Source organism: Cyprinodon variegatus, unplaced genomic scaffold (genome assembly GCF_000732505.1).
Source record: "Cyprinodon variegatus isolate N-32 unplaced genomic scaffold, C_variegatus-1.0 Scaffold203, whole genome shotgun sequence".
NCBI classification, from domain to species: domain Eukaryota; kingdom Metazoa; phylum Chordata; class Actinopteri; order Cyprinodontiformes; family Cyprinodontidae; genus Cyprinodon; species Cyprinodon variegatus.
The window spans coordinates 456553-475161 of record NW_015150656.1 but is presented as its reverse complement, the minus strand read 5'-3'; the positions used below and the strand labels follow the sequence as shown (position 1 = coordinate 475161).

The window sequence follows — 18609 nt, the reverse complement described above, 5'->3', positions numbered from 1 at the left end:
CCCTGTGAACTAAACTAAAATAAACTTAAAATTCATAGCAAGGACCTTGTTAACGATACAAAGTAACAAAAAGAAGAGGTTTTCTTGCCTTGAAATTTGGATCAGGGAAATTAAGGGTTAAATGTTCAAAAGAGTTGTAGGTATTAATTGTTTTGGGAGTAATCAGTAAGTCAGACTGGAAGATTGTTGCTACTCCTCCTCCTCTGCCAGAACTTCTGGGGATGTGAAAATTTAAATAGCTTACAGGTTAATCATCTCGTTATCTCAAGAAATCAATGACTCTGTGGTTCATACTTTAAATCACACCTTTCGTGGTGCCACCCCCGGATTTAAAATACAGCATTCAAACACGCCTCTGATTGACCTTTTTGACAGTTTAACAAGAAAGTCAACTATAGTAAAACAGACTACAATCCCCTTAAAATTGAGTTGAAGAAATCTCCTGGTTTGGAAGTGCAACATCTTCAAACTTGGAAAACAAAGTCCGGTGGTTTGTTTCTTAACTTTTTTTGGAATCTCCTTAAAACCATGAAACAACCTTTTTTTTTTTCCAGCTTTTATTGTCATTACACCCTCACAAGTACAGAGCAACAAAATTCCCTCTCTGCATTTAACCTATCACCTTGGAGAGCAGTGGGCTGCCATTGTGCGATGCCCAGGGAGCAGTGTGGGATTAATGGTCTTGCTCAGGGACTGGCAGACTATGGGAGTGGGGCTCAAACTCAGAACCTCAGGTTTCGGAGCTTTATGTCCTAACCACTAGCTGCCACTCCACCACCTCTTTTAAAGTGTAATTGTTTTAACTTTAAGTGATTTCTTTACTTTGCAACAAAATTCAACATTCCTATCAATATGTATTTTCTACATTACCTATTAAAATGTATAATTTTTTTCATGCCCCCAGTAATTATACTGAGCTCCCCAGGGGGCGTGTCCCACACTTTAGAAACCACTGGATTAAACAATGACATATTGTTTTGTTTTTTTAGTTTCCTTCATTTACTCTCTGCTTACAATAAAAAGAAATGACCAACCCTGACTGGCTGCCCTTGTAAATTTGGTCTAGAACCACCACTGAGGACTTATAACTTTGCGTATGTACTTATTCAATATTTTACAAAAAATATAAAATGTTCTAACATAAGCTTGAAAGAATTAGTAACTTTGATTATTTAAACGTATCCTACAGCTCATATAGACATGGAAGGAAAAAAAGGGGGAGGGGGGTATACCTTCTAATGTATATAAAGAATTAAGATATGTGATAGTTGGAAGCACATTATCAAAATTTTATTTAACTTCTACAGAACACAAAATATTGAGACTAAGCAGCTAAAAATCTGAGCTCACAAGTTAGCATTCTATCAGTCTTTTACACTGTAGACGAATACTGTCCCACAATTCTTTCCAATGTTGCTAAAGTTAGCCAAGGTTTACAAGAGCTACTTAATGCATCACTCTCTCTAATATTTGAATCAGTTTAAGTTCTAGAGTTTAACTAAGTCAGTACGGCTAATTGTTTCATTTTTATTTATTTTTCTATTTTTCAGCTTTGCTGTGGAAGATTAGCTGCTGTGTTCAGATTTATTGTCCTGTTGCTGACCTAAATTTAGCAAAAATTCAGCTGTCTGACAGGTGGCTATGGGGACACAGGGGAGTTCATGGTCAACTCAATAGCTGTTTTTGTTGCAAGTGGCTGCAAAAAGCAAATCCAAAATATTTCAGCCGTTGCATTTTTATTTCAATTTTCTCTTTGTGTCAAACGTTTCTTCTTAGTTATCTCTAAACTTAACTGAATTTAAGTTCATTTCTAATTGACTCTTAGTTTATGTACTGTTTATTGTACTTATTGTTTTTAAAATAAGATTTAAAATCCTAGTCCACAAGCATCCTCATTCACATTTTCCCCTAAATTTTCACGTTACGATATATGTTTAGATTTATTATTATTATTATTTAAATATCAAATATATTTTGAATTTAAAGATAGATATGACATAATACAATATAACCTACAATAATTTAAATGATACCATTGTACAAGGTCATCAAATAGATTTAGTTTAGCCTGTCAAATAATCTGCTTGTAGTGTCTTTAAATGTCCAGCAGGTGTCAGTATTCTCTATGACAGTATTAATACAAGTGTCGAAAAGCTTCAAAATGCCTCATTAACCCATCAGTACTGGCCAGCACTTCTGAGTTTCTTTTGTGTGTATGTTTCTAGGGGTTTGTTCTTGCTGAGTTTTCCTCTCCATTGTTGCTACACACATATTTGGTATGAGGGTTTGCTGCAAAGTCAAAAACAAAATGCATGTGACCGTGATCTGTCTCCCAGAAAGATAGTACAATTACACATATATTGTAATAAATCTGTTAATTCTCATTTTTAGTATTGGTACAACACAAAGAAACATGCTGTATGGCCCATTTTCTTAGTTTTTAATAAAACTATTTAAAATTTGCCATTTCCTCTGAGTATCTTCTTTCAAAAGTAAAACTTTATTTCAAGCACACCAGTATTGTTTAAAGTCAACTTTGGCAACAGGTGTGGGCAATGACAAAAATCTCCCCTGACAACAAATAAAAACAGGAAAAGTTGATTCATTTCCTGGTTTTTCTTTGCCTACCTTACTAAGCATGGATGACTGAAAGAGAACAAAGAAAGCTGTCAGACAACTTGAGAACCCAAATTGTGGTAAAACATCAACAGGAACAAGGTTACAAGTCTCCATCTCAAGATTTCAATCTTACATTGGTGTCATGGGAAACTATCTGTTGATGTCTAAATGAGAGGACACACTATGGCAGGACCAAAAGGACCCCACTGCTAACGCATAGACATAAAAACTAGATTACAATTTGCCAAGATTATTATCAGTAAAACTCCATCTGGTGTTGTAGTCAAGACCAAACCAACCGAGACCAAGGAGTACCGAGACAAGACCAAGATCTTTAGAAGCCTCTAAAGCCTTTGGTCTTACCTCAGTCTTTGTAATCCTTCATCCCTTGTTTTGTGGTCTTGACTACAACACTACCTCCATCCTTCTGGGGAAATGCCTTCTGGCCAGATGAGACTAAGAAAGATTTTTGGTGATTTAGTTCTGACTAAATCCTATTAAACATATGCGGAGAGATATTTAAACCACTATTTGGAAAATGTATCCCTCAAATATGATAGGGCTAGAACACTGTGTCCAAAATTACAGTGGAACAAGAAGATTGTTGATTCTGGGGGCTTGTGTGAAATCAGATTAAATTTACCTTTTTGTTCCTATAGACACTTTTAGGATTATATTTACAGATTAAGTTTGAGACAGTTAAACCCAAATATGCCTGTTGCTTGTTAGAACTAATGTTTTCCCAAGTAGTCTATCTAATTTGGACAGTTCCTCTGTCAGGATTGAAAGTCATCTTCATTATGCACGTGGCAAAGAATTGGGATTTTAATAAGGCGTTGTTGATCTAAAAATAGGGTTATTTTTGATGAGACTGTAGCTATGGATGTCTCCTAATTTACAAACGTGTAGGATGTTAGGATGTGATGATGTGGCAGATGTATGGTTGTATAAAATGCTTCTTTAACTGTGAGAAATGTTGAAGCCTTCTGTAACTGAGCAAATTCTCCGGTCTGAGTAAGATTATAATTTCTGTCTAAATCTGTGGTCATGTCTCACGGCTATTCAATACTTATAAATTATGAAGTGTTGTTTAAAGAGTTTGTCCCAAATTATCTCTTCTCAGGAAAAGAACAAGGGAGAGAAAGCTTCAAGGTGCAAACACACAGAGCATTCCTTAACAATGTATGAAAAATGGACAGCTCTATACCAAAATATGTGTGATTGCATTAATAAATAATATGTGTTACTACAGAAATGTGGCCTGAAACAAGTGTTTGCTTTATTGTATGTGCACAAGGTGTTTGTTTGGTGCTCCTTCTGCATAAATCCTTCCTTTGATTGCTGTGGTGATCAGCAACAAAAGGTTGTTTTTATAAAGGCTTTTAGCTCTTCTTGACCGCTGGATCTGATGTTCTTAATCGTCACTTATCAATACTGCAGACCTGGGAGGAGCCCTATATATTCCTGGCTTTTCCAAATGGGTAAACTCCAGATTTTTGAAAGCCATTTGTGTGAGACCATGCAGCATTCCTAGTGTTGATCTCCTGATATCAACCAGTCTCATACCTATTGTTCTCCTGCCTTCCTTGCCCCTGTCAGATACTTTGGTTCTGCCTCTTGACTAGTGATGGCAATTTTAAAACCCAATAAACCAATTTGACATAATTGGCCAAAACTTTATAAAGTTCTGAGAAGCAGCATCTGCTGAATAGCCATAAGAACCACACTTGAGTGGGCATCCGAATGTCCGCATTTAGTGATGGGTTCATGAGGCGTCATGAAGCATTTCCACACATGGGTAAACTGTATTTATACTGAATACTGACACCTGCTGGACATTTGACATTCCTACAGGCAGCCTCTTTGACAGACTAAACTGACACATTTGATGACCTATAATGTGATTTAAGTCATTGTTTTCTCTCTTTTTTTTATTATTTATTTAACTTTTATTTAACCAGGGGGAAAAAATCCCATTTAAGTTAAAAAAGGGAGTCCTGACCAAGAGGCAGCAAAGTTACATAAAAAACAGAGATACATTAAATTAAATGACAGGTACACAAAGCATATCAAGTAACACAATTACAGATTATTGAAGCTGCTTCAAATTCTTTCACTTTCAACTTAAAAGCATTTAAAGATAAAAATTCAGTGAACTTCCAGTTTCTTTGTAAACAATTCCATGCACAGAGAGCTGCGTAGCTAAAGGCTTTCTTCCCTAGTTCTGTGTGAGCAAACGGAACAGTGAGCAATAGCTGATGGTTGGATCTCAGGGCATAAGAAGCCATGCTTTTCTGTGTAAGTAAGGTGCAAATGTAAGAGGGCAGTAATCCAAGAAGGGCATTGTAAATAAAAGTGTACCAATGTCACTGCCTTCTTGTAGAGAGGGAAGGCCATCCCATCTGAGAGTACAGGTCACAGTGATGTCATGGCTCTACAGTTTGTGATGAACCTTAATGAAGCATGGTAAACACTCGATAAAAACGTGGCAAGACAATGCACTTTTTTACTCCAAAAGAAAAACATATCTTATTACAAAAGAAGAAGCCCAGTTTAACTATTAATTTCTTAACAAGTTTATCAATAAAAGGTTTGAAGGTTACAATTCCAAGGTATTTATATTCATGTACTACCTCAATGACATTCCCCTCCAGAGTGGACACTACTGGAAGGGTTTGAGGCACCTTCCTATTATTTGAAAACAACATTAACTTTGTTTTGTCAGCATTAAGAAATAATTTAAGATTAATAAATTAATACTGTACAGCAACAAAAACTGTCTGTAGTGAATAAATAGCCTGTTCAAGAGATGACCCAAAGCAATAAATAATGGTATCATCAGCATAAAAATGCATATTAGCATCAGAGAAATTAAGATAAATAAGAGAGGGCCCAAAACAGAACCTTGTGGCACACCCTTGTGAACAGTAACAAATTCAGAACAAAGCCCCTCACATTTTATACACTTTTTTCTAGACAATAATCTCTGATGTATTATTTAATATCGCCATTTAAATTGAAAAAAATTGTGATATTTGTAGATGCAAGCCATAAATGTGAACATATAACAGGAACATTTAAGTGAACAAGTGAATAAGGATGTTTGTGGGCTATGATTTTTGTGTTTTATATAACCATAGTAAGAACAGTAAAGTAAGAGTCAATTTGAAATTCAGACAAGTTGAGTGATAACTGAGAGGAACAGGATGACACAACAAGAAGATTGAAACAAATATCAGGTCAAAATGGTACCAATTGGCTGAAACATTTCTTTTTCCTTGAGGCTGCTCCATATTTTGGAATTATTTGTCAGATGGTTTGTGTTGATAGATGTGCTGGTAAACACAGTTTAGTACGTCCGTCAGTTCGAAACAGCTCCTGTATTGGTTATGGGACTTTCTTGAAAGATACATCAGCACGGGGTTTACAGCTTGATACATGCGCCGATCCATCTATTATTATTATCGATAAGGATATTATAAAATAATATAAAATGAAGGAAGGAAGGAAGGAAGGAAGGAAGGAAGGAAGGAAGGAAGGAAGGAAGGAAGGAAGGAAGGAAGGAAGGAAGGAATGTGCTCATGTTTGTAATATAGCTGTAAGAAAATAGATAAAGATATTTCTGTATTTCTAAGCAATCATGTTCATAAAAGTAACAAAACACGAAGCCTTCACTTCAAAATTTTAACTGCAAAAAATCGGAAGCGGGCTGATCTGTTCTTGTAATCTGGCAATAGGCCAGATGGTGGCGCCAAATGTTTTTAAATTGGAAACTTCAGGCGTTTAAATATTTCCTGAGCTTTTCAAATCATAAAACAATTATTACTGTTCCTTCGGGCCACTTCACGCTGCTTTCTATAGACCTAAAATAAATTCAAACAGAACAGTTTCAACAGTTCATCATGAGTTTCTTACTTTATCTGCTGCGCACTGCCTAAATGCAGCAGTGTGCAGCTGTCCTGGGTGTGTGTACTTGTTTATGTGACATATTTAGGATCGTTTGGTATATTTACTAACCTTCTAAGGTCATACATGCCTTATGGGGGTGAAAAGTTGGTCTTAATCTGGCGGACCCCCATTGCACGGTTAGGGATATACTGGTAATGGTTAGAGTTTGGGAAAAGGACTAAATAACTACAGTAATAACTAAAATGAATGTAAGTGGATCTAACAGCGCAAAGTTGATGTAGAATTTGAACCTTGTGTGAGGGGGGTGCGGTGCGTCAAAGCCCTCCCCTCTGTGGAGAACAGCCGCTGATGGAGGAAGCGCCCGGATGAAGGCAGACGCACTTCAGAGCGCGCATTGCCATACTGCAGAGATCTGCGCCGCGCGCCTGAAACAGCGTCACCTGCATGAAGCGGAGATGGAGTTCAGATAGACGCGTCGCTCCAGCCTGTGGACTGACCGCTGTGACTTTAGCTTTCTGCACTTCATGTCTACACGCCCTGAGAAAATGTGGAAATACGCGAACTTGTTGGCCTGTCTGCTGGTGTTGTGTAAGGACGCGTCCTCACAGAGCAAGGTAAGAAAACTGGAGAAAAAAAAAGCTTTTATTCCAGAGCCAGCACTCCTGATTGCATGTTAGAAACTAAAGACACGCTTCCTCACCTCTCACCTGCCTCACCTCCCGGTGTCAAAGTGGACAAACATCTCCTCACCTGCACATTTTCTGCTTAAGCCCAGCAGATGTTTCTGTTTGTGAGTCTTTTCTTGTGTTAATAGAAAATCCCTCAATGAGAGCTTTTGTGTGACACAGATACAAATAATTACACCTCCACTGTGCGCAGGCCCGGAGCCAGCAGTGATGGCACACAGAGTGGGGTTAGTGCAATATCAGGCTGGCTGTGTTTGTACAGCTGCTGGGCTGCAGTAACCCCTCACTCTCCCTCATCCTGATTCAGCTACAATAAAACACACACACCCAGGGGGGGCATGGACTGCATATTACATTGGTTTACTGGTGGCCAATGTCTGCTTTAGATCTAATTAAGGAGGTTAAATCAGCTTCATTGCAGGTCAGTAAAGAGTTAAAAGCTCTGACTGCACCGTTTGCAGGCTGAGAATTAAACTCTTTGTTCTTTTCCCAAATCTGTATAATAACTTTCTAAGTTTGTTGTGAAGAAACATGGATTCTTGTGACTGAGCTCTGATCATGGATGGAAACCTCTCTGCAGGCCAGAGTCAACATCTGATCTAAACCTGCATTCTCATTATGACTGGGGGGTCTGTGCACTTTGTGCTTTGCAGGAAAATATTAGTGCTAATACATTGCCTCTTCCCAAAAGTTTTAGTTTCAAGAAATCTTTATGCCAAAAAATCTACAAAATCTACTTCTTCTTAATCATTAACCATTTGCAAAGTTATTAAGGGGAACATCTTTATAATGTGTTTGAGAGCCCATCAGGACGCAATTCCTCATAAACTAAGCTTTAGGATGTTTTGACAATTTTTGTTAGACATGATATTTTCTTTAAAGGAGACAGCTGTCTCCAGTCTGAACTGAGCCTCCTGAGCTGCCTTAAGATGTAACTTTTTATTGAAAAACCATGAAAGCATGACCCACTGTACCTTTCAAAAGTAATCATACTATTATAACATTTTCAATATTTTTTTCAGCCCCTTTAAGTGAGCATGGTGCAGAACCACCTCTCACTTTAATTACAGCTGCAAGTCTGTGCTTTCTCCGCCAGTGTTCAACACATACATTATTTTTTTTGACATGTGTTCTTTGTAAACATACATTTGTAAAATTCTTGTCAGACATATTCAGTTCAACTCTGGACTCGGCTGCTCAAAAATATAAATCTGCTTTAATTTGCAGCCGTTTGCTGTTTGCCATGATGTTTGCAGGGAATAAAGGCAAACTAGTTTGCTTTTTCTACTCTGGTCATCCCTGTCGAACCGGAAAACAGCTGTGCATGCTTAAAAAAAGAAACAAAAAGTATTTTTCAGGCTGTTTTTAACATGGTCTAATTTTAAAGGATGAAAATCTTATAATATAGAATAAAATATTGATTATAAAAACTGCTTTATTATTCCGCTGTTTACATTTGATCTCTGATGCACTTTCTGAAATGGAAATGTTCATTTCACTGATAAGCTGCTGCTCATTTACTGTCTGAAAGCTGTACGAAACGAAATTCAGCTTTTTACAAAAAAAAAAATTACAATAAAAATGGTCTAAAAACTCTAAAAAAAACATGCAGTCGACCACTAGTGTCCTTCCAACCATGGTTTTAAAATAGCTGTACCTTGATTAAAGTGACAGGTGACTCTCATTTGTTTTCACACTGAGGCTGTCTGTGTTTACACAACCAGAAATCTTTTTAAACAGGAAACTTTGTCCCTTTTGCTAATGAGGCAAAGGCAACTTGCTGTGTTTAATTCTGCCCCACAAAGAACTTCAGTCCCTTTTGCTTCTTTCTCTTGTTGCTACAGTCTCTGAAAAACCCAAGAATGTTTTCTCAAAAAAACAAATTTCCAGTTCATTTCAAACCAAACCAGATTCTTAGGCTACGTTCACACTGCAGCCTGAAGTGACCCAATTCCGATTTTTTTGCCCATATGTGACCTGTATCTGATCTTTTTATGACAGTCTGAACGACACAGATCAGATTTTTTCAAATGCGACCCAGGCCACTTGGATATGTGGTCCTGAATCCGATACGTATCTGATCTTTTCAAATGCGACCTGTGTCTGTACGGCCAGGTCGCATTCATCCGACCTACACGTCATTGATACTTGACAAATGTTACTAAACGTTACTAATCTGCATCCTACTAAGCGGAGAGCCGTTCACAGACGCACATGAAGGTTGCCTTTTTCATTCGAAAGTTATGAAGGAACTCCGTATCACTAAAGCCGCCACCATTCCTGGCTTCGACTCCGCACCCACACGCTTCTCTTTACGGACGTTGCTATTACTGCCCCACAAAACGCCATTGCAAGAAATCTGGCTCTCTTTCTTTTTGATCTTCTTAAAAAGATTTCGTTCGTAATGTGCCTGCTCCTGTTGGAGAAGAACTTAAAGCATGCAATATACGCTGCGGTATTACGAGTCATGTTTACTTCCGCAAACACTGAGGACGCTTGCTACATGTGACGTCATCGCGTCCTCGAGTGCGCATGCCAGACACTTCGGTTGAATGCTTTCAGTTCACACAGTAGATCACATACAAGTCGCATATACTTGGAAGTGTGAACGGACACGCAAAAAAATCCGATTTCACAAAAAAATCGGAATTGAGCATTAAGGCCTGCAGTGTGAACGTAGCCTTAGACAGAGGCTTGTGCATCCTAAAGACACAACCCCAAGACCTAAGATGAGGGGAGTGATGTATGCAGTTCAGTGCAGTGATGAATGCTCTGATCTGTATATTGTAGAAACCAAACAACCTCTCCACAGATGCATGGCTCAACACAGATGGGCTACCTCCTCCAGACAGGACTCTGCTCTCCACTTGCACCTGAAAGATAAAAGGCATTTGAGGCGTTTGAGGAACAGAATATTCACAAAAAAGAGAAGACAGGTGGTTTGAAAGGGGTGTGAAGGAAGCCATTTATGTTAAGAGAGAAAAAACAACCTTAAACAGAGGGGGGTGTTCTCAGGTTCCAGCTCTCAAAAACCTAAAATGTAGTGATAGTGTTGATTTCTTCACCCTATCATCTCAACCTCCAACCCCATGCAGGGGACCAAAACAACTGGTCAGCCACACCAACAATGACCCTAACGCAGGCTCGGACTGGGAACGATTTTCGGCCCTGGCATTTTACACTTATGGACCCCCTGAAACCCCTCCAAAACAAGAATAGAAGCACAGTGAAACACATGCGTCTCAAATGTCAAACACAGTACGAATACACATTGTGGATTAACTGATCACCCGACATCACACAGCAACCATCACCGAGACTTCTATAATGCGGTTTTAATGGCTTTGGTTATTAACACCGACGCGACAGTGACTGCTACTGCGTAACGTCCACACTCACCACATCAGCAGGGTTGCCAGGTGTTACTGACTCACATTTTCCAGCACAAAAAGTTTTTATAAACCGCCTGGATATATGAAATCTCGACCAATTTGAACCAAAGTCTATTGATCTCTTAGGTAGTTAATCTAAAAAAAACATTTTGTACCCAGAGATGGCCATCCTAAACTGCCAGATCGGGTAACATCCCAACCTGGCAACAATGCACATACGACAGGAAACGTTAGCCTTTAAATGCTAAATCCATCATGCACCGCAACATATTTTTGGAAAATATTCAAACATAAATTCCCCAAATATAAGAGGAACATCGTAGTTTGGTTTAAAGAAAGCATTTTAGTTTTATTATAATTTAGTTTGTTGCAAGGATTTTACAGTTTAAAGAAATAGAAAATTTCACCATATGCCAACCGTCACCGGGATGTGCATGAGAAAGAAGGGCTACATATACTGTATGCATAATTTAGGTAGTTAACATTGTATTACTTCTTGAGCTCCTGGAGAGTAAGTGTTAGAGCCGGTATGATTTAAGGAGGGCTGGCCCTCTCACACTAAAATTAAGACCGGCCCACTGGGTAAATGCCTGGTATCACAGACTACCAGTGGTGGACCTGTTATTTCGGTTCTATTTGCATCTTTTCTAAGCCATAACTAGGCTTTGTTGGGCTACTCTATTAAGCTTGGAAACATCTTCAAACTTGGGGAAAAAAAGTCCAGTGTATTGTTTTTAAACTTTTTTGGTATGACTATGAACTTGATGACTGAGAATCTTCACCAGAACATTCTTTCTCTTGTGTCTCATTAAATAGATATTTTAAACTTAAACATCATGAGTGAAAATTTTACCTGCTTTGGAACCACAAAAGTTATTTTCTACAAATTTTTTACACTTCTATTCATTGCTCCCCTTTGCTAGTATGAAGGACAAAATGCATCCAGCTGTGCATGAGGACATAGAGAACGTGCTGGGATGGTAAATCCTGAGTCACAGAGTTGAATGTTGATAAAGGCATCAAACAAACAGGTGCTCTAACACGTTATGCAGCCTCTGCCTTGATAGAGTAATAAAAACAAGATTTCAAATGATTCTAGACATCACCTGTAGCTATGAAGAGTCAGAGGCAGATCTGCCTTTGGAAGGAAAGATTGGCTGCAAACAATTTTAGCAAAGTAGATTTTGGCATTATTAATGGTTTAGTGCGAATGCTGGTCATGTGCACGTAGAAGACATGATTGTCAAAGACAGGTGCAACTGAGGATACATGAGAAGATGTCAAAGAGGAAAAAGGAAGACATAAAGAGAAAATCGACTTCATTTTCAAGAAAGGCTATCAGGAAAGTGGAAATGTTCAGGTCAGACTGTTCACTAGGTCAAATCTTATAAGACTGTTAAAAAATACCAGAATAAAGCAAGGATTGAATTTTAATGGATCCAAGACTAGTTGACCATGTTGACTTAAATGTGTTTTGATTTTACTTTAATTCTACTGACGAAAAATGTTCCATTTGTGATACATAAAAAAAGTAGAATTACTTTACATTTCATCCCATCACTGCGTGCCCCGAGCCCGTAACATCGTCAATGAACTCTCACCCCCTCACCATGGACTGTCCCTGCTGCCTACACAGCATTCAATGCAGGTCCAGCAGATTCTTCCCCGCTGCTATCAGACAACTGAACTGTTGAAAAAAATCTCTAATCAAGTCACAGACTCAGACTCTGATTTACACTGATAACACCAAACCAAAATACTGGATATTTATATGGTAAATGGCCTGTACTTATATAGCACCTTTTTTCAAGTCAGGACACTTGACCAAAGCGCTTTACACTACATTCATTCACCCATTCACACACACACTGATGGTGGCAAGCTACATTGTAGCCACAGCTGCCCTGGGGCTCACTGACAGAAGCAGGGCTGCCGTTTACTGGCGCCACCAGGCCCTGACCACCATCATTAGGCAATGCAGGTGAAGTGTCTTGCCCAAGGACACAACGACAATGAAAGTCAGAGCCGAGGCTTGAACCATCAATCCTTCGATTTCAGGGCAAACTGTTACATCCAACACCACTGCACCATATATATCCAATGCTCTGAACTTCCATATCAGTGTGTTTTTGCACCATGTTTTTTCTCTCACACTGTTTACATTTGATCACTGCTGCACTCTAAGAAATGGAAATGTAATACAAAACGAAGTTTCAAATGACAATAACAAAAAGTTGTCAAAGTTAAAAAAATATAAATTCCTTGTTATATGTTTCACCCTTCATGGTCGCCATTTTTTCTCCTGCCCTGTGCATGCTGGGTTGATGACGTGGTTGGTCCTCACTGGAATAGAGCGTACAGAATAAACACAAAGCAACTATATCCAAGTTATTTTGTTTTTGACTGGTTTAAATTTAGACAATGCCGCAATGTCTCACTGCTCCAAAAGTTTCTATTAGCCGTTAAACATAGGCTATCTGTTGAAATAAAAAAATGATATCGGCTTGTGATCTACTCTTTACTATATTACCTAGAGCTAATACCTATAATGTTAAATCAAAACACTGTGGAAAAATAATTATGGATACTTTAAAGTGACAGTGAAGTGTCTGTCAGTGCTGTAACGCATTGTTCTAAGATCTCTTAGAAAACGCTTTTATCCCGTTGCTAAATGTAAACTGCCTCAGTTAGAAACTGGAGTTAATTTACTCAGAAAGCATGAAAGCATTTATGGCAACATCTGCATATTTTATTACAATGTATTAAATGTAAACAGCTTTTACTGTATTGTAGTTACATTTAATATAAATATTTCCAAATGTCTATTGTTAAATCTTATCATGGATCCGTTTAAAGCCTATTATTCTTTCTAGAAAACGCTAGAAAGGTTGGCATTCCCTCTCAGACTTTCTTAATGTTTTATTTTTTTTATTTTCCTGAGTGTTTGCCGCAGTACCTCCTCCAGAAGTTGGCCACAAAGGCAACTATGGCTGTCTCCATGTTAACCCTCTTAATTCTTCAGGGAAACTTGTATCATTATCCGATTTCTAATTGACAAAGTAACGTATTCCCATGAAGCATTCAGTAATAACAGCCATGTGTGAACCCATGCGCACACACACGCCACGTCTCAGCTCCTTTTTCCTTTAAATCTGGTTGTGATACGCATTCTTTGTGGTTTTGGTTAATGTTGTTTGTGCATCGGTAGATAAACGCCGTAAACCATTCTGACATTAACACTGTGATGAGAGCATTCCCTCTGTCAGAGAGGTTAAAGGTTAATGCATGTGATTCATTGATCATCGGTCATGGCTGCTGATTTCCCCCGAGTCTGAAGTCATTTTCCTTCTTTGAGTAAAAAATCACCTATGATTACAGTATAGTGTTCCCTGAAAATATAAAATTCAAGTGGGGATTAGAACGTCTGAAAATGACAGAAATATGACAATTTGCTCGAGGTGCTTGTTAGGGATCCCTATTTCTATAAAATGTACTAACTTTATTTATTTTCAAAGCTCTGATTTGGACCCTTTTTTTTTTATAATGACCTAACCAAGAAAAATAAGATTAAAAACGACAATTAATTGAGACTTCTAGCTATTTTGTGTTTATGTGGTGAAGATGAAACCTAGATCTTGAAGTAATCAAATTTAAACAGAATGCAGCTTTTCTACTTTATTTTTCAAGTAAATGAAAAAGAAATATGACAAAATTTCTGAAATCTTATGGCGGTTGCTTTCTTTTATTGTGTCATAAAACTATCATATAACTAGTCAGGAGTTAGGTAATCCATTGGGGCAACAGTGGCATAGCGTGGTGAGGTTCGTCCTGCAATAACAGGGTTGAACCCCCGCTCCGTCCTTGGGCAAGACACCCAAGACAACGCACACGCCATATTGCCTACTGATTGTGGTCAGAAGCCATATGGTGTCCGTGTCTCTGTGTCTTCCCAGGCGGCAGCGGCTAAAGTGTAGCTTGGCAAAATCAGTGTATCAATGGTTGAATGTTACCTGAGTTGAACAGGGACTATATAAGTAAAGCAGTTTGCCTGCGTCACTTTGGGAAATGATTCCCCCATCCCAAGTTTTGCAGTGTAGCAAAGGGGAATCTGTTTTATATGCAAAAAAAAAAAAAAAAAATCATAGGTTAAAATAATTACAAACTACTTCTGAAGAGGTTTAAAAGTCAAATGTCCTCAGAATTATCCTCCGCAGTACCCTGACAGGTCAGTACTGAATTCCTACAATGTTCAGATCTAAACATAGAAACCTCAAGCTGGTCTGAATTTAGAAACAGAAAGTTAAAAGATGTGTTGTATAAACAAAGTCTTCATAAATACCCATCAGTGGTATTAAGAAGCAACAGACAGAGGAGATTCTGTCCACAGACACCAGTTTTTGACCGGTGATATTTAAACATAGTTTGCAGGAAAAGTAAGAAGAAGGTAAAGCATGTCCAATAAACAGCTGGCCTCCTTTGTAGGCCGGATTTATAAGAGGAAGGTCAAACGCAGTGAAAGAAATATTTAGAGCAATGCAGTGTGTGGCTATTTTCTGGTTGTATTAATGAAACATTTTCAGATTTGAAAGCCAAAACTAAACAAAAAAATAAAAACATGATCTGAAAAATGTGCTCCTGTCAAACGGCTTCTGGGATAGTTTCAGCAAATCAATATAAACTGAAAAAATATATATACTCAGTGCATAAGTGTTTATACATTGGATTATTTTAAAGATTTTAAAAATAAAAATAAACTATAATGTATAAATAATGTATTTTTATTCCTCAAATGTTTATAGCCCATAATATTGGGTAACACTTAATTCAAATCTGTTAATTGTTGCTCAGTGGAGCTGTGGGTAGCACTGCTGCCTTGCAGTAAAAAGGTTGTGGGTTTGTTTCCCTTCTGGGTTCCCTTTCTGAATGGAGTTTGCATGTTCTCCCTGAGCATGCATGGGTTCTCTCCAGGTACTCTGGCTTCCTCCCACAGTCCAAAAACATTGCTGTTAGGTTAATTGTCTTCTCCACATTCTCCTTAGGTGTGAGTGTGAATGGTTGTTTGTCCTGTTTGTCTCTGTGTTGCCCTGCGATGGACGGGAGACCTGTCCATGGTGGACCCTGCCTCTTGCCTGTACACAGCGGGATCTTTGAATTGAATGTGCAACATATATCTCTAGATGTACGAATGGAATTCATAAACCATCAGCTGGAATAGTTTCAAAGGGTTGTTCTGTAAAAATATGTTCTTACAAAGTCACTTTTCAGATTTAGTTTGGAAAGGAATTTTGAAATTTGTAATTTAGTCCCTATTTTTCCCCTCAATGTTGTGTTTATCTCATCAGCTTTCACTTCCTGCTTGTCAGTTTGGAACTCCTAGTTCTACCCGATCCATAACATCAGCTCATTTGCGCAACCAGATATACTTCTGGGTCGCCCTCAATTTTATGATGTAAAAACAACCTAAATTACATTTTTCCCTCCCCAAAAAATAGTAAGCTATACTAAACTATAATGTGTTAAAGGTTAATAATATATTTCCTAAAAAAATATAAATTCCTTAAAATCCTTTCTTTTTTATCACTCATCTGTGCAGGATCTGTATTGGAAATGGGATCCTACACTACATCCGGGAGCTAACTTTTTCAGCTTTGGATTTAAACATAAATCTAATCTTTTTGAGTTTTATGTTTTCCTTTTGCGTTAACATTATGTTAAATAGTTCGATGATGACGTCAGAAAAGCTGTTTAATGGAGAAAATGTAAAAAGCATCAAAATTGTCTCAGAAAAACTGTGTATTAGCATTCTTTAGTGAGTTAAGGATAAAAATAAGTAATTTTATTACCCTAATGATATTATTTATGTAAACCTGGATGTATATCTGGTTGCGCATGGAAAAATGGATCATGCTTCTGGGAAAGATNGCTTATAACATCATCCATCCATTTTCTGTCACACTTTATCCCAACTGGGGTCACGAAGGGTGCTGGTGCCTATTTCGAGCTGTCTACGGTCGAGAGGTGGGGTACACCCTGGACAGGTCGCCAGTCCATCGCAGGACAACACAGAGACAAGCAACCATTCACGCACACACTCACACCTAAGTACAAGCAGTGCTACCCACTGTGCCACTGAGCAACCAAAGCTTACAGCACCTGGTATTCCCATCCAAGTACTAAGCATACCCAACCCTGCTTAGCTTCCAACATCAGACAAGATCGGGCATGTTCAGGATGGTATGGCCGTAAGCCGCTTTTATTAATTAAATAGAATTTAACTGTTTTGGCATATGATCTAGCTACTTTTGAATGCCAGTTTTATATATTGCAATAAAATCAGGTTTACAATAAAAAATAAAACATTTGAGATTTGGATATGAATATCTGAATTTGAGTTAGGGCTGGGCGATAATTCAATAACGATATATATCGATTGATAGACGTGTGGCGCAATAGAAAAAAAGAGGGTAGATAAAAGTTTGATAAAGAAACGCAGTTTTCCTTCATTCTCATTGTAGCCTATCATGTAGGTTTATGCTGGTCACTACTTCTTCCCAACCAATCACAATCGCGGACCCAGGCACACCGTCACAAAGCACCGCCCTCTCAAACCATAACACAGAGCACATGAAGATGTCGCAGCAAGGAGAGGTGGAGGAAATTGTTCCAAAGAAGGGTTTTTGTAGTTCGCCAGTTTGGCGGTATTTCGGTTATGGCAAGTCGGACAAAAAACAAACCACAGTCATCTGTAAAATTTGTAGGGAACCAGTGAAAATGAAGTCTGATAACGCAACCAACTTTTTTTTTTATCATCTCAGCCGCTCACACCCGCAGGAGTACGAGCTGTGTAGGCCCTGGCGCGCATCTGCGTCGTCCTCCGAGGAATCTTCGGGAAAATATATATATTAAGTTCTGGGCAGTTTCCCACGTAGTTCTAACAGTTGAGAGAAAAATGCTGTGGGGCCAGAAACTTCAAATTAATAACTCAGGTTAAAGCAGGAACCTAAGCTGAACCATAACGAGGTGCCAGCAGCACCTATAGAAGAATAGGAGTGAGAAAAAATACCCCATAGAAATGTTAGACTAAAGAGTGAGTTGATTTTTGTTTGGGTTTTTGTTCTTGTTGAGTGGAGCTTGTTTACATGGTAGCCTAGTCCTACAATCTTTTAATTACCACAAGCTGGTGGTGTACTATTCCCACTCAAATAGGGTATTCTATTTATTTATTTGTGATATTTATTTTGGTCACTTTTCTGGTCACTTTAGTTTATTCTTTGTCAGTATTTAATAACATAACTCAGGTCTCTTGAGTTATTTTTCTTTAAAACAATTCTGTTATGGTTAAAAAAGTTGGTTAAATAAAGATTTAATTGGAAGTCTGTGTTTGCGTTCTTTACTAAAATTAAATCATTTAGCAATATCATAAAATGTCCAGGCAGAGCTGCACATAAACTATGGTTTCAAATCGTTTCAATAATTATCGATATCGATCAATATGCATTTTTTTTTATCGATAGGCTTTTTTTCTTTATCGTCCAGCCCTAATTTGAATATGTTTAAGGTGTCGAGGTGGCGCAGTGGGCAGCACTGTTGCCTTGCAGCAAGAAGGTTCTGGGTGCGATTAACGGCCCAGGGTATTTCTGTATGGATTTTTGCATGTTCTCCCTGTGCATGCGTGCGTTTTCTCCGGGTACACCGGCTTCCTCCAACAGTTCAAAATCATGAGTGTTTGGTTAATTGGCTTCTCTAAATTGTCCTTAGGTCTGGTTGTGTGTCTCTGCAGAGTGATGACCTGTCCAGGGTGTGTCCCGCCTCTCACCCATAGACTGCCGGAGATAGGCTCCGACCCTTACAGGGTGTTGCCTGTAAGGAAAAAAGGGTGGATGAATATGTTTAACAGAATGTCAGTATCCTTTAAAAAAATTGCAGCAATGTCCTTATTTAGCCCATCAAAGAGCTACAGTTGAACAAGTAAATCTCACAGGAAGAAGACTATGAGGCGGCCC

General features: G+C 38.4%; 1 protein-coding gene across 1 annotated transcript in view; it reads left to right on the top strand.

Moving 5' to 3' along the window:
- Nucleotides 1–6884: 6884 nt before the first annotated feature.
- Nucleotides 6885–18609, top strand: part of olfml2a (olfactomedin like 2A) — a 36985-nt gene continuing 25260 nt past the window's right edge. Inside the window, exon 1 of the mRNA XM_015379922.1 lies at nucleotides 6885–7142. Within this exon, the coding sequence (XP_015235408.1) occupies nucleotides 7053–7142 (90 nt within the window). The 5' untranslated portion in view covers nucleotides 6885–7052. The remainder of the gene's footprint in view (nucleotides 7143–18609) is intronic.